At 37.1% G+C, this 27,913-nt stretch overlaps 1 protein-coding gene across 1 annotated transcript; it reads right to left on the bottom strand.

The window, feature by feature from the left end:
• Nucleotides 1-127: 127 nt before the first annotated feature.
• On the bottom strand, nucleotides 128-27,454 carry LOC129276581 (ATP-dependent translocase ABCB1-like). The gene is made up of 18 exons (XM_064109812.1): nucleotides 27,338-27,454; nucleotides 20,266-20,434; nucleotides 19,397-19,633; nucleotides 18,586-18,789; nucleotides 18,138-18,308; nucleotides 17,256-17,433; nucleotides 16,680-16,828; nucleotides 15,627-15,788; nucleotides 10,147-10,326; nucleotides 9,247-9,330; nucleotides 8,342-8,545; nucleotides 7,855-7,955; nucleotides 7,035-7,175; nucleotides 6,024-6,180; nucleotides 5,361-5,558; nucleotides 3,993-4,196; nucleotides 1,825-1,971; nucleotides 128-1,569 (listed from the first exon to the last, which is right to left on the bottom strand). The coding sequence occupies exons 1-18, from the start codon at nucleotides 27,409-27,411 to the stop codon at nucleotides 1,339-1,341; spliced, it is 2,991 nt and encodes a 996-aa protein (XP_063965882.1). The 5' UTR covers nucleotides 27,412-27,454; the 3' UTR covers nucleotides 128-1,338.
• Nucleotides 27,455-27,913: the final 459 nt, after the last annotated feature.

The following is a 27,913-nucleotide window of genomic DNA, read 5'->3' as shown; positions in this document are numbered from 1 at the left end:
TATTTTTTCGCGACGTGCGTTCCCAATTACCATTATTTTATTTTGATTACATAGTGCGAAAATCGGTTTATTGTTATAAATGTTGACGTATTACTTAACTTTTGAAAAAAGGGGATTTGTTCTCAACTTTCATTTATTCATTCATTTATTTATTTCACCACGGTTAAAAGCCCATACAGCATAGCTGTTTTTAAAGGGGCAATGATACAATATACAATAATCAATACACAAAAATGATAATGTTTTCTTTTTTTGTAAACATGACCTGCAGTCGAATGTTTTTAACAAAATAATTTGTACTACTCAAATAAAGATTAATTCAGTATTACTTCGACTCACTGGGCAGTTCCATCAAATAAATAAATCTCAGCTGGTCTCTTTTTTTTTCATTTCTTTTCTTTCTTTTTGGCATACATAGACAACTTTTTATATACTTTAATTACTTTTAAAAAGGTTTTGATTTATCAATGATATTTTTTATTGTATATTTTTTTGTATTGTTACCAATTTGAAAGTGTAAGCTTGATTGATTTGGATATTGATTTTTGTAATTCATTTTGTATTTATGTTTCTCTGATATGTATGTAAGAAAATAAATATAGAAATAAAATACACCAAATAGATTTTTTTAAATCTATTTATCAACCTTTTTGTACGTTAGACCCGAATGTTTTCTTAATCTTAACGACGCTTCTCTTCGGGTCATGACAGGAATATATGAACAAGAAGCAGGCGCGAGACGAATCGTGGAGGAAGTTGTACGCGGAAAACATTGAATTAATCACTGCGCCCTCTTATGATTGTGGCACAACCACTGATATGAAGACCCCCCCCCCCTTGAGATGGATCTAAATAACATGGCTCTATTAGATTAAGATTTTAGTCACTTACGTTCAAAAAAATTAATAAACAATATCGAAGTAACAGTTCATATTAAAAATAACAAAAATAATCAATGATATTACATAAAAATAATATTGAAGAAAAATTTATCAGGAACTGAAGTGAGCTGCAATTATTTTGGCTTCATTGAGGTTATTCTATAATAATAATAATAATAATTAACATTTATATAGCGCTTAATACAACAGTTTCTAAGCGCATTGGAAAGAGAGAAAAAAAAAAGAAGTAACAAAATACAGTGAGAGAGAACAGGATATGGAATTAAGAGGACTGCTTAATGAGGTAAGATTTGAGGAGTGTTTTGAAAGATTCTGACCTGAATCTTGTGAATTTGCGAATTGACTGATTGGCTGTTTGTTACAAGAGGGCCTATATAACAGCCTCACCCCGAAAACAAATTTGTTGAGACTACAAACGACACAGACTCAAACTTAATCACGACGTCATCGATTTTTTCTCATCGACGTCATCGGCAGCAGCAAGTCCCCCTGTGAGGGTGTAATAGTGCCCCCTCTTCTTCAGGAGCTCTTGGTGGCTACCGCTCTCGACGACGACACCCTCTCTTAAGACGGCAATGACGTCGGCGTTCTGGATGGTGGAGAGACGGTGAGCGATGACGATGGATGTCCGATCCTTCATGGCGTTGTCAAGAGCTGCTTGGACGACCTAGAAGACAAATTGATATCAGAATGATGATGAAAAATGGTTTCAAGTAGGAAAGGTGACAAAGAAGTGTAGAAAGGAAGAAATGCACATGTTCATAATAATTTCCATAACACATGATATGACGGGGGTAGGACAATTCATCCCTGTAGGCTTCAAAGCTTTTGCCTTTATCATTCAAAAAACTAAAAATAGGCTTTATAAATAAACAAATAATTTTTTAATAAACACTCTGTAGACAAGACTGACAATTCTTACCTTTTCACTTTCTGTATCAAGTGCTGAAGTAGCTTCGTCAAGGAGTAGGATCCGTGGATTCCTAGCCAGAGCTCTGGCGATGGCTACTCTCTGTTTCTGACCTCCAGATAACTGGGCTCCTTTCTCTCCTACTAGAGTATCATAACCCTTAAAAAATGAAAAAATATAAACTTTTATCTTCATCCAAAATGCACACTATCCCATTATTCCTGTTTGTGATCTCTGCAGCCTTTCGTGCAATCGCGACAAAATTTGGCATGCACATTCTTTAGAACGTTAACTACAAGCCAGTTTTGTAGTTAATCTAAAACAATATTTTATAACTATTATAAATAAAAATTGCAATTTCATTTGGGAAAACACAATTTCCATATCTAAAATACATTATCTCTTCGGATTTGTTCATCTCCCCCCTCTTCTCAAGTTCGAATATGGTTAACATGGTTAACTAAAAAAATGTAATTGCCGGTTTTACCCTGACACTCGTATTAATCGCCTGTATTTACTATGTTTAGCCCCCTCCTCCAAATTTGCCCCCTTCAGTGCACCCACCATCCCTCACTAATTTACTCTTTGGTCGTCCCCTACCGTAGCTCTTTCTAGAAATCAGTACATACATCAATCCCCAAGCCCTTCGTAAACACATAATCCTCAATAACTATACAGTCACATCACCGAAACACTCTCAAAACAGACTGATGGTACGCACTTGAAAATGGAGAAATGGATTTAGTTAGTTTGGAATCGTTTTTGCCCGGGGGGGGGGGCAGTCAAATATATTGCTGTACACACGCGTGACCAAAAAGACGCGTTTAAAGGGGTGTTTTCAGTTAAGGGTATAAAAAAACACCGATTTTCAAGAAAAAGGGTGGTTTTGAAAGACTGGTCAATGGTCAATCGCGGGGTCCAACGTATTTAGGGTATGTTTTTTCCCCAAAGCTTTTTTAAGACTAACCAAACGTGTTTAGGGTATGTTTTTTTCCCCCAAACTTTTCCCCGAGGTCATATTTTGGCGACAACTTGTTTAGGGGTCAAAATGTGTAAATAAGGCCCGCGAAAAACTTGTTTAGGGGGTTATTTTGCACACAGAGAAAAACTCGTTTAGGGGGTGTTTGGAAATTCCTTGGTCACGCGTGTGTACAGCAATATATTTGACTTTCCCCCCCCCCCCCCCAATGTGGCCGTGGCGTATCATAACGCATTCGGAAAAAAGCTATACCACAAAGGGTGCGTTTATCCGCCACTTTTTTACCCTAGAATCATGATCTGAATCATATTCAAATCATGATTCTGCAGAATCACGATTGCGTTTAGTCGTAATTGAATATAATCATGATTAGAATCACAAACATGAAACACGAAAAAAGGGGCGTTTGGAAAGACATTTCTGCAGAATCACGTACGAAAATGTTCGAATAAACTACATCGTGATTACAATCATGATTCTATGACGTCATTGTGTCGGGCTACTTTAGGTTTGACTCTTGCCAAGCTCAAGACGCGCTATGCTCAGTGTATTTATACATAATATGATATGCATGCATTCTGTGTTGGGCATCGCATCGTCCACTTCTTTTCATCTTTTTTTTGGTCATGCCTTCAACTTCAAGTGAACTAGTAAATGAACTATATAACTGAACAGACAATGATATCAATTGTTGTTGAGTTAACAAGTGTCAATATGAAATTGGATCTACGCTAAAATTTACATCCGAACACAATTTTCGATAAACGGACAAGAAGAATAATAAGTAAACAAATTGTGGTATAATAGACTGAATTCGGAAGGTACAGGATTGATTTTTCGAGAGCCAAAACACGTGCGAAAAAAGTTGACCTAACTTCCTCTGTCAAACTGCGCACTGTGACGCGCACTGGATCGGTCCGAATCCGAGGAAAAACAGCTTTAAAATGAAGGCCGTCTGAACGCTGATTCTGTGGTATTGTGATTCATGTTTGTGTTTTGAATCATGATTCAAATCATGATTCTGGCTTGAGGTAATGGAGAGAAGCTTAATGGGAGAATATATCCCGTTGCGGAGATATGCTCCAGTCACACCCCGACCGGATCGATTTCAGACCGACCAAAGTTATTACGTTATTACCCGATGACTGACCATTGGTCGGTTTGGAGTCGGTTTCGTTGGAGTGACTGTGTCGATACTTACCAGAGGAAGAGAAGCAATGAAATCATGGATGTTGGCCATCTTGGCAACCCTCTCGATATCCGCCTTGGTCATTGGTTCGTCGACGCCATATTGGATGTTCTCCCCGATAGAACAGGCAAAGAGGGTCGGTTCTTGGCTCACGATCGCCATGTTTGCCCGAAGCCACTGGATGTTGAGGTCCTTGATCGATTTGCCGTCAACACTCTATCCGAAGAAAATATGATATTAGTTTAGCAATCACCATTATGTTACTGATGATCAAACGAGTAATACAAATTAAAGGTTTCTAAAAGAGAGAAGTCTTTAAAAGCTGATCTTGACATTACTTTGTTTTAATAATTGCATTTATTTTTAATGAAGAATTGCAATATACAGCCCGTTTTATGAGGAGTTACAACTTTTTCAAATTTACCATTATGACAACTGCCATGGAAACCTTAATTTGTGATTAACTGATGAGACCTGGTACCATGGAAGTTGCCGTAATAATGGCAAAGTTACATTAGTTGTAACTCTTTTATGAAACGTGCCCCAGGATGTGAATGCCAGTTTTCCTGGACGTGGACTTTATAGTTCCTCTCTTTTGGATCATAAAATCTCTCAAGGGTACCACTGCCAAACCAATACTGTCCTACCTGAACTAGAGTGTGACCTGGTTTGATTTTAATCGCATCTAATCTAATCTCATCAAATCTGATCTATTCCCACATTGAATCAGGTTGATATCGACTGAGCCATGTTCTGGTTCATAAAATCCCTGTAAAAGTGATACCAGGGTACTCTTTCAAAATCCAATCTCTCCTACCAAGGCTATGGTCTGGACTACTGGTTTGTTTTTAATCTTGCTTAATCTAGTTTATTTAATCTAATCTCACCCTTTGTCACATTATGCCATATCTTACCATAGAGCCTTGTTCTGGATCATCGAATCTCTCTAGGAGTGGTACCAGGGTATTCTTTCCACGCCCACTCTCTCCTACCAAGGCTACAGTCTGGCCTGATCTGATCTTACTTAATCTAATCTAATTTATTCTAATCCAACATTGAATCATGTTGATATCTCATCACAGATCCTGGTTCTGGATCATAGAATCTCTCTAGGAGTGATTCAAAAGTACTCTATCCACACTCACTCTCTCTTTTCATTGATCTAAAACGGCACCGACTCACGATAATATCTTACCACAGAGCCTTGTTGTGGATCGTAGAGTCTCTCTAGAAGTGATACCAAAGTACTCCATCCACACGTCCACTCTCTCCTACAAGAGCTACAGCCTGGCCTATACTGTTGTTAATTTTACTAAATCTAATCTAATCTAATCCAATCTAAGCTAATCTAAAACACACCGAATCGCGATAATATCTTACCACAGAGCCTTGTTCTGGATCATAGAATCTCTCTAGAAGTGATACCAAAGTACTCTTTCCACATCCACTCTCTCCTACAAGAGCAACAGTCTGGCCTGGTTTGATGGTTAGATTAAGTCCCTTGAGGATAGTGACGTCAGATCTTGTTGGATATGCAAACTTGAGATTACTGTATTCAATCTTCCCCTCCACTTGTTTCTACGAATTTAGAATAGAAATTTAATTCATAATAGTTAAGTTATATCATCCGTTCCCTACAACCCAACGATCTACAGTACATCTTGTTCAGGTCGAGGAAGGGGATGGTAACCAACTTTTGCCCTTGAGATACCAATATCTAGTTTCTGTATTACTTGAAGATATAGCATTGTCGTTTTGGTCCCATGGTGAGAGTTGTGGTAGGGTTTTCGGATCAAGTGGTATAAACAAAGTAAACCTTGGGTTTGAATTTGGGCCTAAAGTTTGGCGTAATATTCACCGGGGCATAATAATCGCATGGGGCAAATGTCGTGGGATCCAAAAAGAGGGAAAACATGTATAAAAATGTAAAATTTTGAGTTGGGGACTGTAACAATGTCAACTTTTTCTTTATCATGAATAGAACTTGGGAGTTGAAATTAATCTCAACAAACTTATTCTTAAAAATAAGAAAGAAAATCATACTGGTTTTTCTCCTTGTGTCGAGTAGTTATCAATGAGTGGCTTGGTAGCAAAGAGATGAAGCATTATCTCTGCAGAATGGCGAGCCTTGGCGTAGTCTGGAAGGAGAGCCATAGCTCGACCCAGGGAGATTCCCGCAAAGGCCACACCAAAGATAACCCTACATAGAATATCGAAGAATCAAGTCATTGAATGATGCTGAGGAGGAGGGCCGGGACGACGAAGGTGACAATGAAGATGATGAGGATGAAAATGATCACGCCGACCACTATGACCACGGTGATGATGATGAGGATGATGATGACAATGATGAGTGCATGATTGTGACCGTGTTAAGTAAATTGTGTAAACTGGGAGTAGAACCATAGCTCGACCTAAGGAGATTCCAGTTCCAACCACACAAAAGATAACTCTAAAAATGGAGTAAGATCAGAGGACAAAACCATAAAATTATGATGAGGGTGATGACAATGATGATGACGAGGATGATGATGATTAGGAGGACTGTAATGATGATAATAATGATGATATTGATGGTGATTGTGATAATGATAATTCACATGTTCAAGTCGGATCTTCTAAAAAACCAAGTAAAATCATATTTTTAAAATAAGCTTAACGGGAAAAGAACATATTCCTCACCTCTCGCATTTCTCCCTCACACACACCGGCAAGCGCACCAACTAATACTCATGCCCACACAATAGACTATGCTCACCCAATCAATCGCCCAACATTATGCAGCACTTGAGTAATTTTAGTTATCAATACATATTGTCACATTTCAGAAAATAGGGTAGGGATTTTTGTTAAAGAAATAATTTGTTTTCTTTGCCATTTCTCTCTCTCTCTCTATAATATATAAATTATATGTACATTTCTTTCTTCAAATCTGTCTGTTTGTATACCACATTTACTATTTTCTATCTTTCTAGATCATACCCACCAATCTGTCTACTGATCTACCAATTCTATGAATCAAACTATTATTTTATTTGATAATCTGAAACTTACTTGAAAACATCATCTCCACTCATCTCGCCAATGGAGACCAGATAACCTCCTAGCCTGAACGATGCGGCATAGACGAAGAAGATCATTCCTTGGGATACACCAAACCCTAGACCTATCATCTGGCTGTTGATTTTACCTTGTCTGAAGGCGAATGAGGAAAGAGAATATACGAATTACACTCATTATCAAGGACATTAGTTTAAACTACGATGTGTCACAGATGACATTCGGACTGGATTGTAATCAGTATGATCTTTTAAAGACATGAATATGATATTCAAAGGACCTTGCATTTGGAATTCTCTTCCCCGTAACATCAAACAAATCTCATATTTAAATTCCTTTAAATCCAAGTTGAAAATCTTTCTTTTCAACCATCCAACATCTTAATTTAATTCATCCCATCATATTTCCTAATTATTATATGTTTATTTTATCAGTACAAGTCTTGAATTTTATATTTTACTGTCCATAGGGACTGCCTCGACAGAACATTTGCTTTGTTCTTTTGCAGCTTCCCATTTCATGTTCATTTTTTATGCATGTACTGTAATTATTCTTATACAATCTTAGCCTTTTTAAAAATCTTACTTGTATCTTACTATGTTTCTTTGTTTCCTTGTTTCTGTGTATTTTTGATATTTTTTATATGCTCAATGTATTTTAATGGACTTGAATAAATAAATAAATGAAAAAAAAAATGATATGAAATAATACCATTTGATTTTCAAGGCGTTAAGCTTTCTCCAATACAACGCTCTTTTCCATGAGGAAGAAGTGAAATTACCATACATAACGGAAATGATTGTGGAATACAAACCTGTATGGTTGTTCCAACTTCTCTGTGTAATTCCTGATCATTCTGTCTTCTAAACTAAGAGCCGAAACAGTGCGGACATTTTCGATCGATTCTGCGGCGATCTACAATGCACATGATGGAGTAGAATAATAATACAATACAATTATCTTATTTAGGCGGTACGAAGGTTACGTTAGAGAGGTCATCTTGTTTCTTCTTTTTGTTCTTCTTCTTCTTGCTCTTTTTCTCTCTTTTTCTTCTTCTTCGTCGTCTTCTTCTTCATCATCATCATCATCATCTTTGGTATTTTGGGAGACATTCGTATGGACCCTCATAGAGATACCACAAATATCAATAACCGCCGCGCATGATCATCATCGTCGTCGTCGTCCTATAGCATTAGCAATTCAAAGAAAAAAGAAACAACATCATCAACAACCGGATCATTATTAGTATCATCATCATATCATAATCATCATCATCACCAACATCATCGTAATTATCCTACCTTTCCACTTTCTTCGATAAGTGCCCTGTCTCTGGTCTGCGCTCCTTGAAGTACCTTCATCTGAATGGCTCCAGTTGCTGATAGCAACGGAAGACAACCAAAGATGAGGAGAGCTAGCTGCCATCCAAAGATGAAGCCTATAGCCATTGCAGCAATCATCGTTACTAAGGACTGCAAGACGGTGCTTAACCTAACTCCCGTTGCCTGGAATATAGGACAGAAACGTGCGGCTGTTTAACGGGAAGTTTCAGTTTCAGTTTCAGTTTAGTTTATTTCCATTATTCATATACAGACATTAACATGCTTGACATGAGTATAACATAATTATATTGAGTTGAAATAAATCGTTATTGAGACAGAAGTTATACGCAATAAGAATTTAAATCAGTGAAAAATGGAGGGGCCTAAGTTGAAAGCAGAGCTTGTGAGTTATAGGCCCCAATGGAAGTAGGTGATAAGACATAAGGCTATATAGCTATTAAAAATAACAAGGTAAAAGAAAAGCAAAAGTTTTTTTTTTTTTTTTTTTTTTTTTTAAGCACTGAGAGGGGTGGCGATTTGGTTATAAGATACTTAGTCAGCCGTAATAAAATTGAATTATATTCGTATAATAATAATGCCATTTCTAATTATTAAACGGGAATATATTCACCGTTATTTTAGTATCGAATGACTTTTGTATGCAACCATAGCATTTCCAACAGAAAGTTTTGAAGGGGCTCTTAAACCAACATAACTTTGTGCCTCTGGAACATCTTTTTAAAAAATGATATAGATGGGAGCGTTTCATTAACTTTTGCTGTCTGTCAAGTTCTCAGAACTGACAATTTTCCATGATTTGGATTTGGATAATAATATACATCCGACAAGTCCTTTCCTGAAACGCTCCCCAAGACAAGTCTTACCCCTTTTACGTTGGATGCATCGGATGAAAGTCTTGTTGCCAATGCACCGGTGCTGTGAGAAGGTTGGTCGAAGTAAGTAATGTCCTGCAACAAAACAATAATGGTTCCTGCATTGAACGTCATCGTAATATGTTTCTGTGGTGTCTTTTTACATTATGCCACACTTACACCAACGAAACCGGTTCCAGACCGATCAAAGCTATTACGTTATTACCGATGACAGACCATTGGTCGGTTCAGAGTCGGTTTTGTTCGTGTGACTGTCATGACTGTAGCATTGTGGTAATGTAGAAAACAGGTCGGGAGATTCACACATTGAAACTCATCTGAGCATGCTCAGTCCCACTGTTGGGTGACTGAACATGCTTCATTGGACTGATCATGCTTGAATCATAGATTTCAAGTCTTTTTACTTTCGTCTTGCTCTGATAGCTCCCTTTAGTCAATTGAAGAGATTATCGCTCATGCCTTCACTGTTAAGCTATACAATTTTTACATTTGCCAACGCATTTGTTTTATTGTAAAAAAAATACTTTATAACTAAACAAGATTTTTAACAATAGAATGCATAAGTTCCTTATTGATCTAAGTATATAACTCCCTCGACGCTTCTCACATATATATTTTCTGAATTATTTCACTATTAAACACTAGTTTGAGTGATTCCCTTGGCAGTGACGTACCTGGAACACCTCGTCAAGAGGGGAAAACATTTTCTAACGACTGCAATAAATAAAAAGTAAACGGCATTCGCTATTTCCTGAAGCAGCCATCAAAATAAATTCTGGCAAAGCTCCCCCCCCCCCCTCCGAGTAAAAAAAAAGGTCATCGCAATGCTCTCAATCGGTGCACTCTGTCCCTCCCCAACCTATAGGTAAGTTGGTGTCCATTGATAATCACCTGACGCAGTATGGTCCAGAAAGCTTTACGTCTGAGCCGCAGGGTCAGGTCCTCCCCGGATACAGCAAAACATATGCCGGTCATGGTATGAGCAACGAACAGGGAGCCACCAAGGGCCACGAACATCAGACCCCAGAAGGTTGCCTCTTCTTTTATCTGGTCCGGCGGGAGGCTAAACACCTGAAAGGAAGACGAAACAAGATCAATGATTGGTCCTTGACTCTATCTTTAAGTGGAGTGAGCTACAAGTTATAAATCAGAAAGCAGATTACGGTTCGGAGCAGAAAAGAGCGCCGACATAGTAATAAAGAATAGATCTTTCATACTAGCTCAGTGTTATTAAAAATGTTCAGAGTTTGCAGTTGTAGATTTAAATTTGAATAAGAGTAGCAACAACAACAAATCAATAGTAGCAGCAGTATCTTATTAGAAGCAGAGGTAGTAGCAGTAGTAGTAGTGGTAGTAGTAGTAGTAGTAGTAGTAGTAGTAGTAGTAGTAGAAGTAGAAACAGAAGAATTAGATGCTAAAGTTTAATAAAAGTACATTTAGAAGTAGAAGAACACGAAGAAGTAGGAGTCGACGTAGACCTGGAAGTAGAAGTAGGCGTAGAAGTAGAAGTAAAGGTAGCCGAAAAAAAACATAGAAATAGGATCAGACGTGGAAGAGTAGAAGAATAGAAGAAGACGTTGAGGTAGAAGTAGAGGAAGAAATAAATATTGAAGTCGAAATAGATGTAGACGTAGAAGTAGACGTAGAAATAAACTTAGACATAGCAGTCAAATTAGAAGTAAAATTAGAAGTAGAAGTACAGTAGAAGTTGACGTATAGGTAGACGTAGAAGCAGTGGCGTAACAGGCGGGGGCAGGGGGGCAAGCTGCCCCCCTCCTGGCGGAGCTTACCGGGAAAATAAAAAAAAACGGGAAAAGGAAAAAAAAAGGGGGGAAGAAAGGGAAAGGAAAGAAAAAAGGGGAAAGGGGAAGGGGAAAGGGAAAGGAAAAGGGAAAAGAAAACTAAGAAAAAACATTAAAAAGGGAAAACGGAAAGATAACGGGAAAAGGAAGGAAAAAAAAACAAGTGAGAAAGAAAAATTCGCCCCGATATACAAATACATTAGCATGATTAGTAAGACAGGGAAATAAATTAAAGATGACAAAAAGGCAAACAAAAGCGGGAAATAAAGGCAGAATGGAATTAGCCAAAATCTAAATTGGACAATAAAGAATAGGGACAAGATAACGTACACTACCGGGCTGCCGAGGATTGAGATAACGAGCGGGAAGAAAAATGGATGGTATGTCGTATGAAAGTCTTATCATAAATTGCTAAATCTCCAAAAGCTCTGTCCAAGAGTCAAGACCCCGTGCAATGGGGGCTCTTCATCTGTAACCTTTAATGGGTTCTATAACGGGCCCCTATATGGACCCTTCCTGCATTAAGCTTTACGTTGAAGCACCGGCGTACCGGGGGGTGGTTCCACAGCCAAGGGGAAATGAAAGAAAATAAAGGAGGCAGCGAAATGAGATGAATGAAAAAAATATATATGACATGATATGTGCTATAATGATGTAAAAATCTATCACATTATTAGAATTTCATTTTAACAGGCCATTTTTTTCTGGCTCGCTTCGCTCGCTGGCGACTTTTTACAAATTTTCCCACATTTGCTATGGTGTGCCCTCACAATATTTGGATGATTACGATACACAACTGCATTGAATTTATGTGTTGTGTTAAAGATATATAAATATACACGCAATTTGATTAAAATAAGTGGCCATCTGTAAGGTTTTAAATGGCTTTGATATCAAGAGGTTCCGGGGCTCTGCCCTGGACCCCACCCATAAAGCACTGCTATATGGATGAGTTTGGACCATGGCCCCCATAAGTTCTACAACCAAACAAAAAAATGAGGAGAGAAAGGAAAGTGTATTATATTTTTCTGAATATCACGTTAAAATCTATCTTCTTGTTAGATACTCATGAAAAGGTGATTTTTTTTATCTCGCTCGCTTCGCTCGCTCGGGACCTATATTAAGCTACTTCTTGCCAGAAGCGCCATACTCGGACCCCTCGAGCATATAGAGCTTCGCCCTGATGCTCACAATCATAACAAAAATCCTGTTCACCGTGGCGTACAAAAAAGAGAGAAAAAAGGAAAGACAGGAGGGTGAATATGATATCATCTTTTTAACATTATGTCAAAATCTATCACAAAATTTGATTTTTGCAATAAAAATGTCAATTTTTTTTGCTCGCTCGCTTATATATATATATATATTTATATATTTGCCCGATACGCCATATCGCCCCCTCAAAATTTTTGCCTTATGACGCCATTGCCTGTTCCATGATATGACCGGGAAATTTTTGGCTCTTGTCCCCCCCCCCCCCCCCCCCCCTGGCCACCGACCCCTGTTACGCCGCTGCGTAGAAGTAGAAGTAGACGAAGTAGAAGAAGAAGTAAAAGCAAAAGTAGACTTATAAGTAGGTGAAGATGTAAAAGTAGACGTAGAACTTTCATACGTCTTCGTCTACATCTACTTCTTCGTCTACTTGAACTTCTACTTCTACGGCTACTTCTTTTTTCTATGTCTACTTTTACTTCTATGTCTAATTTCTACTTCTGCTTCTACTTCTACGTCTAGTCTACTTCTACATTTTACGTCTAGTCTACTCCTACTTCTAGGTCTACTTCTACGTCTACTTTCATACACATACTTCTATTTCTACGTCTACCTCTACTACGTCCTACTTCTACGTCTACTTGTATATCTACGTCTACTTCTACGTCTATTTCTATGTCTACAACTACGTCTACGTTTACTCTACTACGTCTACTTCTATATCTACGTCTACTTCTAACTTCTACATCTACGTCTACTTCTACATCTTCTTTTACGTCTTCTTCTACTGCTACGTCTTTGTCTACTTCTACGTCTACGTCTACTACTACGTCTACCTCTTCTACGTCTACTTCTACGTTTACTTCTTCGTCTAGTTCTACTTCTACGTCTAATTCTCCGTCTACTTCTACGTCTACCTCTTCTTCGTCTACTTCTACGTTTACGTCTACTTCTACCTCTAATTCTACATCTACTTCTACGTCTTCCTCTTCTACGTCTACTTCTACGTATAATTCTATGTCTAATTCTACATCTACTTCTACGTCTATCTCTTCTACGTCTACTTCTTCTTCTATGTTTACGTCTACTTCTAAGTCTAATTCTACGTCTACCTCTACTTTTACCTCTGCCTCTACTTCTGTTTCTTTGTCTACTTCTACGTCTACGTCTACTACTACGTCTACTTCTACTTCTACTGTTACGTCTATATGTCTGTACTTTTCTACTACTATTTCTACTACTATTTCTACACCTACTAAGTCTACGTCTCCTCCTACCTATATGTCTACTTCTATTACTATTTCTACATTTATTAAGAAGTCTTCGTCTGTTTTTACTTATTCTACTACTTATACTTCTACGTGCATTTCTGCATCACTTCTACGTCTCCGTTTACTCTACTTCTACGTCAACATCTATATAATTATGTCTACTTCTACTTCTACGTCTATTCTACTTCTACGTCTAGTCTACTCCTACTTCTAGGTCTACTTCTACGTCTACTTTCATACTTCTGCTTCTATTTCTACGTCTACCTCTACTACGTCCTACTTCTACGTCTACTTGTATATCTACGTCTACTTCTACGTCTATTTCTATGTCTACAACTACGTCTACGTTTACTCTACTACGTCTACTTCTATATCTACGTCTACTTCTAACTTCTACATCTACGTCTACTTCTACATCTTCTTTTACGTCTTCTTCTACTGCTACGTCTTTGTCTACTTCTACGTCCACGTCTACTACTACGTCTACCTCTTCTACGTCTACTTCTACGTTTACTTCTTCGTCTAGTTCTACTTCTACGTCTAATTCTCCGTCTACTTCTACGTCTACCTCTTCTTCGTCTACTTCTACGTTTACGTCTACTTCTATACGTCTACTTCTACCTCTAATTCTACATCTACTTCTACGTCTTCCTCTTCTACGTCTACTTCTACGTATAATTCTATGTCTAATTCTACATCTACTTCTACGTCTACCTCTTCTACGTCTACTTCTACGTCTACTTCTATGTATAATTCTATGTCTAATTCTACATCTACTTCTACGTCTACCTCTTCTACGTCTACTTCTACGTTTACGTCTACTTCTACGTCTAATTCTACATCCACTTCTACGTCTACCTCTTCTACGTCTACTTCTTCTTCTATGTTTACGTCTACTTCTAAGTCTAATTCTACGTCTACCTCTACTTTTACCTCTGCCTCTACTTCTGTTTCTTTGTCTACTTCTACATCTACGTCTACTTTTGCGTCTAATCCTACGTCTACTTCTACGTTTACGTCTACTTGTACGTTTACGTCTACTTCTATGTCTAATTCTACGTCTACTTCTACGTCTTCCTCTTCTACGTCTACTTCTACGTTTACGTCTATACTTCTACGTCTACTTCTACGTCTTTCTCTTCTACGTCTACTTCTACGTTAACGTCTACTTCTACGTCTAATTCTACGTCTAATTCTACATCTAATTCTACATCTACTTCTACGTCTACCTCTTCTACGTCTACTTCTACGTTTACTTCTTCGTCTAGTTCTACTTCTACGTCTAATTCTCCGTCTACTTCTACGTCTACTTCTCCGTCTACTTCTACGTCTACCTCTTCTTCGTCTACTTCTACGTTTACGTCTACTTCTACGTCTAATTCTACTTCTACGTCTAATTCTACGTCTAATTCAACATCTACTTCTACGTCTACCACTTCTACTTCTACTTCTACGTTTACGTCTACTTCTATACGTCTACTTCTACCTCTAATTCTACATCTACTTCTACGTCTTCCTCTTCTACGTCTACTTCTACGTATATTTCTATGTCTAATTCTACATCTACTTCTACGTCTACCTCTTCTACGTCTACTTCTACGTTTACGTCTACTTCTACGTCTAATTCTACATCCACTTCTATGTCTACCTCTTCTACGTCTACTTCTTCTGCTATGTTTACGTCTACTTCTAAGTCTAATTCTACGTCTACCTATACTTTTACCTCTGCCTCTATTTCTGTTTCTATGTGTACTTCTACATCTACGTCTACTTTTGCGTCTACTTCTTGTTTTACGTCTACTTCTACGTTTACGTCTACTTCTACCTTTACTTCTTCGTCTATTCCTATATGTACCTCTACTTCTACTACTACTACTACTACTACTACTGCTACTACTACTACTACTACTACTACTACTACTAATTCTAGCACTACTACTACTACTACTATTACTACTTCTACAGTAGAAGTAGACGTATAGAAGTATAAGTAAAAGAAGAGGTAGAAGCAGCAGTACTTTAATCGTCAGAAGTACATTTATACACATAACTGGAATCATATTGTGTCTCAAAATGTTTTTCTTACCGCCACGACTTCGCTAAATAGAATAGCGAACACTGGATAGGCAATTCCTAGTACAGCGGCAAAGAGGATCCCGACTACAATGTATGGCCATTCAGGCTTATTCAGCTTCAAGATCTCCATGTAACTCGCTCGTTCTACATCTTCCTCCTCTATTTCGTCCTCCTACGCGTAGATAATAAGTAAAAAAATTCACGTTTGAACGCCTTTTGATAATTTCAATTTGAAAATCTTGACCCTGATTTTAATTGATTTACTCATGATCCATTTTGTGTTCAATGCATCTTTATCATGTTATATAGAGTATAGTGTAGCTTCGTCAGTGATTGTAATATACTGGTTTACAGGAAGGTCCTGCCAAACATATAGTACCTGATAAAATTAAATACATTTACTTCCAATTTTTTAAATAAAACTAAGTAAGGATCAATCATATTAATTAACAAATTCATGTTAACTACGCAATACATAATAACTTGATATAAATGATTTCCCGAAACGTCAAATTTGAGTAGTGCTTTTCAGGGGCTGCGGAATGGTTTCGAAAGTGGGTAGGCTGTCCATGTAAAAAAAATCAAAATCAGATGGTAATTTTTTACGTTTTTTGTCGAAAGTTTTGGAAATCCCCCCCCCCCCCCAGTCCGTGGCCCTGCTTTTAGGACCAAACTATATGTCCACAAAATATTACATGATGAACACTGAAGCATGTCTATCGAAACTCCTTCCTATCTAAAACATAATGCTTTAGATGCCTTGCCATGACTTGATTCAGATAGCGATTTTAATACCTATATATATAATGCAACACACCCGCACTTAGCTATTTGGTTTATACAACACCTGTTAGACCCCATTGATATATTACGAAGTAAACAAAAAGTATATATATTCATGAACTCACCTTGTCGCCTTGACTTCCTTTATGACTATTGCCTCTTGCATGTTACGAGATTTTGATGTTATGTGGATCGTACGACTGTATGCTCGCATTAAAAAATGTTCAATTTTCCTCCAATTGAACAAATTGAAGAAATCTTAAAGTATTCATGAACTTACCTCATCAACTTGACTTCCTTTTCCACTACTGGCGTTCGATATTTGGCGGGACATTTGTCTTGAGACCTGTCTGGATGCCTGCCGTGACATTTGGCGGGAAGGTGAACTGATGGATGCCATCTTTTCTTTGAGACTTTCGGACGGTTCACCTGAATACAACAAAAGATCGAGACAAGATCAAGGTCAACATAAGATTAGGTCGATTCTAGATTCAGCTCGGGTATTTTCGAGCCTTAGCATGCAAAGTTATCCTGGGATATTATTTCCCTATTTCCATTTATTCTCAAGATGTTTACAATTTCCCATACGAATATTTGTTTAAAGTACATCAACATGCTGTGGTTTTCATAGGTCGATAGTTTTGGCAATGTTGTACATGGTACACCAACATGATCATGATGATCCCCAATTCTAGTTCTCCTTGTTGGTGCCTTTCATTATCGATCAAACCACATTTATTTTGATGAGATGAAACAACAAGATAAAGAAAATAAAAACCTCCAAATAAATGATATACTTTCTGTTCCCACAATTAACCAGAAAAAATAACAAGAAACAGAAGTAGTAGGTCCCTACCTGCCCCATCGAGAGTTTGTAGTGTCACAAGCTGTTTATACACTCCATCTGTTTTCATCAACTCGGCGTGATTACCGTACTCCACGACTCTGCCGCCTTCGAAGGCGTAGATGACGTCGGCATTCCTGATGGTGGTCAGTCGATGAGCGATTACGATGGTTGTGCGACCTTCAGAGGCCTGAATTAAAATTTTAAAAACGTCAAATTTAGGAATAGCCGGACATACTTTAAGTATTTTTGAGCATACATCAATCAACCGCCATGGCGGTAGGGCTCATGGTAGTTTGAAAACACTATCTGTGTACGATATGATGTAATAGTTCTTTATCATTAAACCGTATTTTCTGAGATTTGCCTAATGGATGGTTAGAGAAATGTTTCAGGATTGGCAACCGACAACCAATATCGAGCAACAACTCTTGGCTCTACTTTACAGGGGCAATCCTGAGTGGCAATAGTAGCAACACTAGACGTGCAAAGCCATCGCCAAATGGCAGGGTTGCCACACCAGGGTAGTATTCCCAGTAAATAGAGGGCAAGGTTCGTCCTTTTCACAGGACCCACGCTATTTTGCCTGCATGATGTCATGAAAAATAATAAGACGGAATACGGTGTCGTTTCTGCTGCTTTCCGCATGTGCAATACGAGTTTGGAATTGGAATTAGAATCTCATTGTTCTGCGAGTAACCGTTACCAATTATCGTCATAGATTGTAAAGGCCCACGTATCTGTCTTAAGCATGCACGGTTGCTGAGCAAAGACACACGTGAGCATTTAAGGAGATCTTCCTACCGGGAACCCACCGTCTGCAGGTGTGTACCTATCAAGCCCAAGCCGCCCCATGAACATGATGAATACCTCCACAGGACAACCCTGGCCTACCTTATCCAAAGCCTGTTGAACGACCTTCTCACTTTCCCTGTCCAGGGCCGAGGTAGCTTCGTCCAGTAGAAGGATGGGCGGATTTCTGACCAGAGCTCTGGCGATGGCTACTCTCTGCTTCTGACCACCAGACAGCTGAGCTCCACGCTCACCAACCATTGTATCATAGCCCTAGAGAAGCAAAGATTGATGATTACATGATAGTGACTGGGTATGACATACATAACCCAAATTAGATCACATCGCATGAGGATATGGCGAGGATAAAAAGAGAGGTGGGGTAGACACGATTTGTGTGATAAGGCAGAAAGGGGAAAGAGTGAGAAAGAGAAAAAAGAGGGGAGGTATACAGAGAGTGGAGGGAGACAGAGAGAGAGGGAGATCGAGAGAACGGAAAGGGGAAGAGAGATATAGAGATTCTCTACTTGATGATACGTTTACACCCTACCTTTGGCAGTTTAGAGATGAAGTCATGAGCATTGGCCATCTTGGCAGCCTGGATGATCTCCTCCTTGGTGACCCCATCTCGTCCGTACGATATGTTGGTTTCAATGGAACAGTTGAAGAGGATCGGTTCCTGGCTCACGACACCGATGTTCTCTCTCAACCAGCGGAGGTTAATCTCGGTGATTTCATTTCCATCAATTGAGATCTTCAAGGGGGAAAGACGCACACAAAAATAGGATGATTTACCCTGATAACCAATGTAATTATTGATGAAATTGCTCTGTGACTCCCGTTGTGACTCACGTGACACCGCACGCAGAAATTCTGATGTTTATATAAATATGATATGAGAATAAAGGAAAAAAGAAGGGCGAGGTGAAGAAAATTAATAAGAAGGAGGAGGAGAAGGAGAAGAAGAAGATAAAGAAGAAGAAAAAGAAGTGTGTAGACCTCCTGTAGGCCCTACCTTAAAAACAGTGAGACCAGTGACTGATAACTGTTTGAATATAAGTTCTAGATGATGAAACCACTGGCTTTCCATAGTTAAGATTATTCTAAAAATATATATATATTTCCAATCTTGAAAATGGGTAGGTGGTTAATTTCCGATCGGTGTACACCAAAAAAAAAACGAGTTTGTTTACAACCAGTTCGTACTAGACTGTCTGGGCGTTAGGCTTAATAAGAATCAGACTAAGTCGGTATTAGACCAAAAGAAGTGTAGACAAAATGACAATTAGAACACTTCTGAGAAGGAGACGAACTGCTTTTTGTAGACCAAACTTAATGAAGATAAAACTGATGTGGATTACCTTTCCAGAGAGTTTATCATAGAACCTGAGAAGGAGGTTGATGATCGTAGACTTGCCGCACCCGCTGGACCCCACCAAGGCTACGGTCTGCCCCTTCCTAATACTCAGATCTACCCCTTTCAAAACCGGTACATCGGAACGGGTGGGGTACGAGAACTTCACCCCTTTGAACTCTATGTTGCCCGTCATCTTCGGAGGGATGACCCCTTTTCTGGACCGAGCATCGATTTCTGGTGTCTGTGGTAAAATCAGTTACTAATAGTTATTCAAAAAATTATATCTTCTACATTGTCCTCGATCATATTAGGTGCTAATCCTTATTCTGTATACTTCTTTCTCGATTCAAAACCTCTTCGAGTAAGCCTATGGTTACATAGGATGTTGCCTAGATTGTATAGATAATCATATAGGATCCTATGATAATCAGGTAATTTGTCTATTATTTCAATAATCTTTAAAACTTATTTAAATGTTTCTTCTGCTTCGCAGAATTTTCAAAACGTGTCATAAGCTAATATTCCAATGGTATAAAAGATAAAACAATTGTGGAAAATTTTCAGGTCATATTAAGTCTTTTTAGCATCCAAATAATTCAATTTGAAACTAAAATCATTTTACCGTTCAAAATGAGGTGGCGATCCTCATGTATATAAAATCGCAGAATTTGTTGTTTGGACTTTTTGTTTTGCGAATAGAGTAGACAACAAATTGTGAATAAAATTAAGTTGACATTTACCCATTTTGGTCCCAGATATGAATCAGGATTTACAGAAGCAATAAAGGGGATTGAAGAATGCATAACGAACAAACAGTCAAATAACCCAAATATGCCCTGATCATCGATTACTAGTATTTGTGCAGGGACTTACAGCATCAATGATGCCGAAGAGAATGACGGCGGCTCCCCTGGCTGTGGTGATAGCTGAGAGCGATGGAGTAATGTTACCAAGAGACAAGCCCCCAATCATGACGCAAAAGAAGACTGTCATCACATCGCCACCCGTCAGGCGTCCCTCTGCCACTAACGTAGGTCCATACCTGTGACAAGGAATACATGAAGGACTTAAAGGGATGGTCCAGGCTGAAAGTATTTATAGCTTAATGAATAGAGTAGAATTCACTGAGCAAAATGCCGAAAATTCCATCTAAATTGGATAACAAATAACAAAGTTATTGAATTTTAAAGTTTAGCAATATTTTGTGAAAACAGTTGTCATGAATATTCATTAGGTGGGCTGTTCTTTTGTATTTTATTATATGAAATTAGGTTTATTCAAATTTTTTCCTCCAAGAACTAGAAAAATTGGATTGAAAACTAATTGAGTGCATTAGATATTTATTGCTGCAACTTATTTCATTATAAGGGAGACATATTATTCACACAAGTATAACATAATGAAAAAATTATGATTTTATGTAATATCATAAGAAAACGGAAAGTGGGGATGTGACATCATCAGCCCACCTAATGAATATTCACAAAATATTGCTAAACTTTAAGCTTCAATAACTTTATTATTTGTTATCGGATTTTGATGAAATTTTCGGCATTTGCTCAGTGAATTCTACTCTATATATCAAGATATAAATATTTTCAGCCCGGACCATCCCTTTAAGCAACAAATGAATATCCCATGAATCAAATAAAAAGGTCAATAATAACAAACTAGACCCACATGTAAAAATCAGAAGAAGAGTCCCAGTTTATGTTCATGTGAAAAAGGTCACTGATACTAATTCTAAATACTCACGATATTACGTCAATTTAAGTACGGATCCAGTATGTCAGGAGGGGGGGGGCGTCTTTCTGGAGTTAAAGTTAGGCCTTTTGGTAGGCCCTAGTCGTCAATAATTATCCCTGACTCAAAAATTATAAAAGCATTCTTATGCAGCACCGTGGCATCGTCACGCACTGACGCTCTCCCTCATCCGCCGTCACGCATGCACTTTTTTTTTTTTCTTGCTTTTTTAGCCTTTATTCAGATACTATTACATTTTTCATGTACAAGGGTAATAAATCAAATACATGTATGCAAATTAAAGTGAAGTACACTTAAACAGCAATATAACATATGAAATAATATACATCTTGATATAAATTTTTCGAACAAATATTATCATAACCCATAATACCAATAACAAAAACCTCGTAATTTCACATGTATTTACTGTATAATAATACCGTATTGTATGATGAAAAATCAAAAGTACAGACTTTTTTAAGTGAAGAGGTTATCCCATAATAAAAAAAAAGTACTTATACATGTATATTCATTCCTCCAACTTTTGTAAGACAATACAGAAAAAAAAAGTCTCTATGTTTATTCTAAGAAAGTATACAATAATCTGAATAAAGATTTTGTATATAAAGCACACACGAAAACAAAACAAAACACAACATCAACAAAATAAAACAAACAAAACCTTTTCCACACCCCAAACAAAATATTCTTTCTTTTTGGATCTACTCAAACATATATTTTGCTAACCATGGAGATAGGAACCCCCCCCCCCCCATCCCTGGCAGCAAGCACTCACATTCACACGCGGACATATACCATTGCACACTCGCATTCACACGCGGACATACCATTACATACTCACAGCACCAGCAGACGCTTCACACCTGTTTGCATTCACTGCCTCATTCACCTTCAGTTCTTCCCATTTCTTTACATGCAAACTCAATTTGCCCGATTTTATAGCTAAGCATTTTTCTTCCTCCCTACGTTCCGCAATATATTTTTGTATTTTATGGCAGGAAGGAACCTGACCATTAGTTCTGGATTGGAAAATGGCATATTTGATGAAAAAGATTATACAGTTTACACAATTATTTCTATTCGTACTTCCAGATAATCCCAAATGTATATCTCTCCATTCTAAATCTCTTAATTCAGACATACAGAAATATTTAATGAAAAATTCCCATAAAGGTTTTACCTTGGGACAATTTAGAAAAATATGAATGTATGATTCGGTTTCTCTGCCACAAAAAGAGCATAAACTGTCTTTAACATACCCAAATCTCAATAACTGTTCTTTGGTATAAATCGCCCCGTGTAAAAGTAAGAACTGGAATTCTCTTTGTTTCCTAATCAAAGTTATGCTCCTGGTTTGGGCAAGCCTATTACACATTTCAACATCCGTAAAATTCAAATTAATGTTTTTATCTTTCAATGTTAAATTATAAGTTTCCCGTAAAGTTTCAACAAAACAACTATAAATCAATTTTGATTTAATCACCTCAAAAGTAGTTTCCAGCTTACTGATATTCAAATTAACATTGAAGTTCTCATCGTCAATCTTTATAAATTTAATAGAGCTATAGGTATTTTTCCAAGTAATTGGAATAGCATGTACTATATCAATAATGTGGAGCAGTTCATCTGCGGTTACCCCAAGATTTTGAAAATAAGCCACAGGTCTCACAACCCCGTTATCAAAAATATGATCTACAGTGTATATTCCCTTATTATAAAGATCAATATCAAAAATCATTTTACCTCTTACACATACATTCTTATTATTAAATATAATCGGGTTTACTTCCTCTTTTGTATATCTATATTTTCTCATATCTTGCCAAGCCTTCAGCATTTCAGAATAAAATTGTGGCATTGTCTGTGTTAATTTGCAAATATCAAAATCGCATAGAAATAACAGTCTCCCACCGAGTGATCTAAAACAGAAATCAAAATACAATTTCCACCCAGCATTGCGTTCCCCGTATAATAGACGTTTCAGCCACATTAGACGTTGGGCCTTTATGAACAACTTAAAATTCATCATTCTTAACCCACCGTGTGAGTAATCCTGATACATAATGTTTCTCTTTATACGGTCTTTACCTGACCATAAAAACTCAAAAGTGATCCGTTCCACCTCAACGAACAACCACTTAGGAACAACTAAAAGTGACGAGACGTAATTTAATTTTGATAATGCATAACTTTTCAACAATTGTATTTTACCCATTAGGGTTAGATCCCTTTGTTTCCACCATCCCAAAAGTCTTTTTATTTTGCTTAGTATCTCTTTGAAGTTTAGATCTTCTTTTATTATTACATTTAGAGAGAAATAAACGCCTAAGATTTTAATTTGCTGAACCAAATTTCCAAATAGCGGAGTTTGAGGTCTGTCTTGATCTTTTCCCATCCAAAAAAAGTTTGTTTTCCCTTTGTTTATCTTCAGACCGCTCACTTTTTCGAATTCTTCCAAAAGATATTTAAGCCGTTTAACAGAATTGCTATTTTTAACAAACAGAGTGATATCATCGGCATACAATATTTGCTTAATTTCATGAGATCCAAACTGAATTCCTTCAACTAGAGCGTCTCTTCTTATTGCCAAAGCTAGTGTTTCTATACAGAGCAAAAACAGATAAGGAGAAATGGGGTCCCCCTGTCTTACCCCTCGTTTTATATCAAAATAACCAGTGGAATAACCTCCATTCATAATACAACTAGTTATATCTGTATATAAAACACGAACCCAAGAACAGAAAGACTGGCCAAATCCAAATAATTTAAGAGTCTGAAAAAGAAAATCATGGGAAACAGAATCAAAAGCCTTTTCAAAGTCCACCGTAATCAAATATCCAATATTTCCAAAAGAGGACTGAAATAAAATATCATCGATTAATCTCACACCATCTCCAATGTTCCTATTTTCAACATACCCTATTTGATCAATATGAATTATCTCATTCAGAACCTTTTTCAATCTTTTTGCTAGTACCTTTGATAAGATCTTGTAATCAACATTTAAAAGCGTGATTGGTCTATAGTTTTGAATATATAAAGGGTTTTTGCCTTCCTTTTCTAATAGTGTAATCACTCCCTGCCTTTGTGAAGTTGCTAATAATCCCCTATTATACACTTCATTTAACACTTCCACCAAAAATCCCCCCATTAAATTCCAAAAGGTGTAATAAAATTCAACAGTAAAACCGTCGTTTCCAGGGGTTTTATTAAATTTCATTTCTTTCAAAACACTTAAACAATCCTGAATAGTAATTTTTCCTTCACAAATATCTCGACTTTCTTTGGATAATTTAGGAATATCCTTCAGGAAAAAAGAGTTTTCATTTACAATCACTTCATTTAATGAATATAATTTTTCGTAAAATGACTTTATCTTCTTCAATATTTCACTCCTATCTTTTATAGTCTGTTCACCTTGATCATATATTTCTGTTATTACACTTTTCCGTTTGTTTGATTTTAATAACTGTTCAAAATATTGTGTTTTTTGTTCTCCTTCCTCAAACCAAAAAGCTCTTGATCGGATTTTTACACCTTGTCGGCTATAATCAAACAATCTGTTCAATTTAGACTTTTTCTCCTCCATTTCATCAAGTATTTTCCTCGAAGGCTGAGTCGATAGGTGGATTTCCAAACTTCTTATATCTTCCTCTAATTTTTCAATTTCATGTTTCCTAAGCTTTGCTTTTTTCTTTGTGTACTTATTAATAATCTCCCTCATTTTCATTTTTAAAAAATCCCACAACAATAATTTATCTTCTATTTTCGGGAGCCATTCTTTTTTTAATTCAACTATTTTATCTTTGAATAAATTCACGAATTCCTGATCTGCGCACAGACTATTGTTGAACTTCCAATATGAATTGCCTAAGTGTGGCTTGTCTACACTACTTGTTAATTGAAGCAGAACGCCCGAATGATCTGGCGTGATTGATGTTACAATATCACAACCATTAACTAAATGCTGAAAAGCAGAGGACCCGAACCAATAATCCAATCGACTTTGCATAATAGGACATTTTTGCCTGAATGTAAATTGTTTCTTTTCAGGATTCATCCTCCTCCATATATCTTCTAAACCGAATCTATCTAAAAATCCATCAAATTTCTTGTTAAATCTGTTTTTATAAAAGATTATTGGACCTAAATAATCCAAATCTCCATTCATTATTGTATTAAAATCTCCCCCAATAATTATCATTTCTTCAGAGCTGTAAAGCTTTGAAATACATTTATCTAGTTCCTCTAAAAATTCAATTTGCATCTTCTCCTTATCTCTTGTGGGGAAATAACAATTAACTAAAATTATTTTAGATTGTTGAAATTCAAACTTCATAACGACGTATCTTCCATTTTCATAAAAAATAACATTATCCATTTTTATATTTAAATTTGGAGAAATGAGAACTGAAACACCTCTACTATGGTTCGTTCCATGACTAAACAATATAGGCCCATTCCACTCTAATTTCCACTTCTCTTCAACCTCTTCCGTACTATAGGTTTCCTGTAAAAACACAATATTACTCCCTTTATTTTTGCAAAATTCAAAAATGTTTTTTCTTTTAGCCTTGTCTCTTAGACCTCTGACATTTAAAGTGAGTAAAGTAAGATATAACCTTCTATCCATACACTTTTACCCAATCCGAAAAATACAACAGAACCTGAATGAATGAAAGACATGAAAGACTACCCATGAAATGCAAACAGGCAACACAAAACACAATACAACCACGCCCTCTCATAGTATCACACTCCAAACACCCCCATTCATTCAACATCCAACATATCCAACACAATAATTCGCCAGTCATCAAACCACACTTCCCCATGCCATTAACGTGGAGGTCATGCATATCTAATATGCCAACACCAAGTTAAGCCTAACCCAAACATATTATATCCAAAGAAACTCCCGTCTATTTCCAACATTAAATTATATAGGAACCAAATAATGCGTGAATAGGATGAATCCTTCTGCAAATCAAGGAATTGATTGTTTAACACTGCACCTGTCTGGTTTACCGTAGAAAAGAAAATACCTTTCCATTACTTTCTAAATTACCCCCCCCCCCCCATAAAACCAACTGCAATGAGACTTTTCCGATGTGCCTAAATTTGTTTCAGAATGAATATTCTCATCTTTACTTCATGTACTATAACTCAAGCATAAAAAAGTGGGGGTTTGGATTTTTTCAAAGAAATCTCTTCTTGGTTTTACTCAGATGCAAACATGACATAAAAGAGAACGATCTACTAAATTATTCATCTTCATACTAAAATGAAAAAGGCTATACAGCTAGCTATCCGTCTAGCTGCAACTAGCTAGAACATCTCTTACATCATTGATGTAAGGATAATCAAACAACGAAAATCATGCACCATTTCCCTACAACTTTACATCTATATCTTTAAAGTGAGTGTATTATAATAATACCAATTCATAAACCTTCCTTGTCAAAAACCACTGCGGTGGCAAAAATGATTGAAAACAAAACAACCCCCCCCCCAAAAAAAAAAAAAAAAATAAGGGGGGAGCTTGTCCTGATAAATTCCATTATCAATTCCATGCTCCGAAAGTAAAGAGTAAGCAAGCTGTAAAGCTGAAACCTCGTATTTTTTAGTTTGATTAAGACGCATAACTAATCAAATCGCATTCTTTTTTTTCCATAAATATTTTCCAAAGACTGATAGCCTTGCCTTGCCGGAGTTATGCATCAGAGCCCTAATCAGGGCAAAGAGAGATAAAAAGCTAAAAGGACCTACACACGTGAATGGTTAACTACACCTGCACTTTGCACGTAAAAAGCAATTACATTCCATACACAAAGGAAATGAATAAATAATGAAGGAATGATTTCTTATTCTCTGAGCATATACCTGTTTTCAATAATATCAACATTCCAGTCCTTTTTTTTTTCCTTGTTAATGAGGACTAAAGACCTATTTACTCTAATCAAATTCATTCAACATCCAACATATCCAAAGCAACAATTCGCCAGTCACCCAACCACACTTTCCCATGCCATTAACTTGGCGGTCATGCATAGCTAATATGCCAACACCAAGTTAATAACCCAAACATATTATATCCAAAGAACTCAAGTCTATTTCCAAACATTAAATTAAAATGCACACCCACCCATCTACCCACTCACACCACGCACACACATACCCATCTTCATTGATTGCTGCAGAAGTAGAATCCTTATGGCCCGAATTCGCAAAGGTGGTTTTTGCAGAAACCATGGTTTCAACCGTGGGTTTTACTGATTTTGCGATTCACAAAGGTGGTTTCAAATGAAACCGTGGGTTTTGGAAAAACCATGGTTTCTAAAACCCACGGTTTCTAAAAACCATGGTTTCAAACGAAACCACCTTTGTGAATTCGGGCCTATGAATCCCAATGAAAATTGATATAAACACAATAATCCATGTGCCAATAATACATGGATGATTGAATGTATCGGGGCATGAGTGTATGGTGAGGAGGAGTCCATTGAATGAATTGAAAGAATTAATTGAACTTTGGACTTACAATAATCATTGCAAACAAGTTTTTTTTTGACAAGAGTAAAGCCCGGAAGTAAAGTTGGGTATTCCCAGCTTTGGTCTTTTCACAAAGGAATTGTTGATAGTTACAATAATTTTTTTGCTTTGTATTTCAAAGTAAGAGGCCCGTTATAAGAGTACGACAATATTATGTTTCACGTAGATTTGCTTGTTTCTGTGTCGCAGGCTGTACTGTGGA

Source organism: Lytechinus pictus, chromosome 14, assembly GCF_037042905.1.
Source record: "Lytechinus pictus isolate F3 Inbred chromosome 14, Lp3.0, whole genome shotgun sequence".
NCBI lineage: Eukaryota > Metazoa > Echinodermata > Echinoidea > Temnopleuroida > Toxopneustidae > Lytechinus > Lytechinus pictus.
This window is presented reverse-complemented; position numbering and strand designations above follow the sequence as displayed.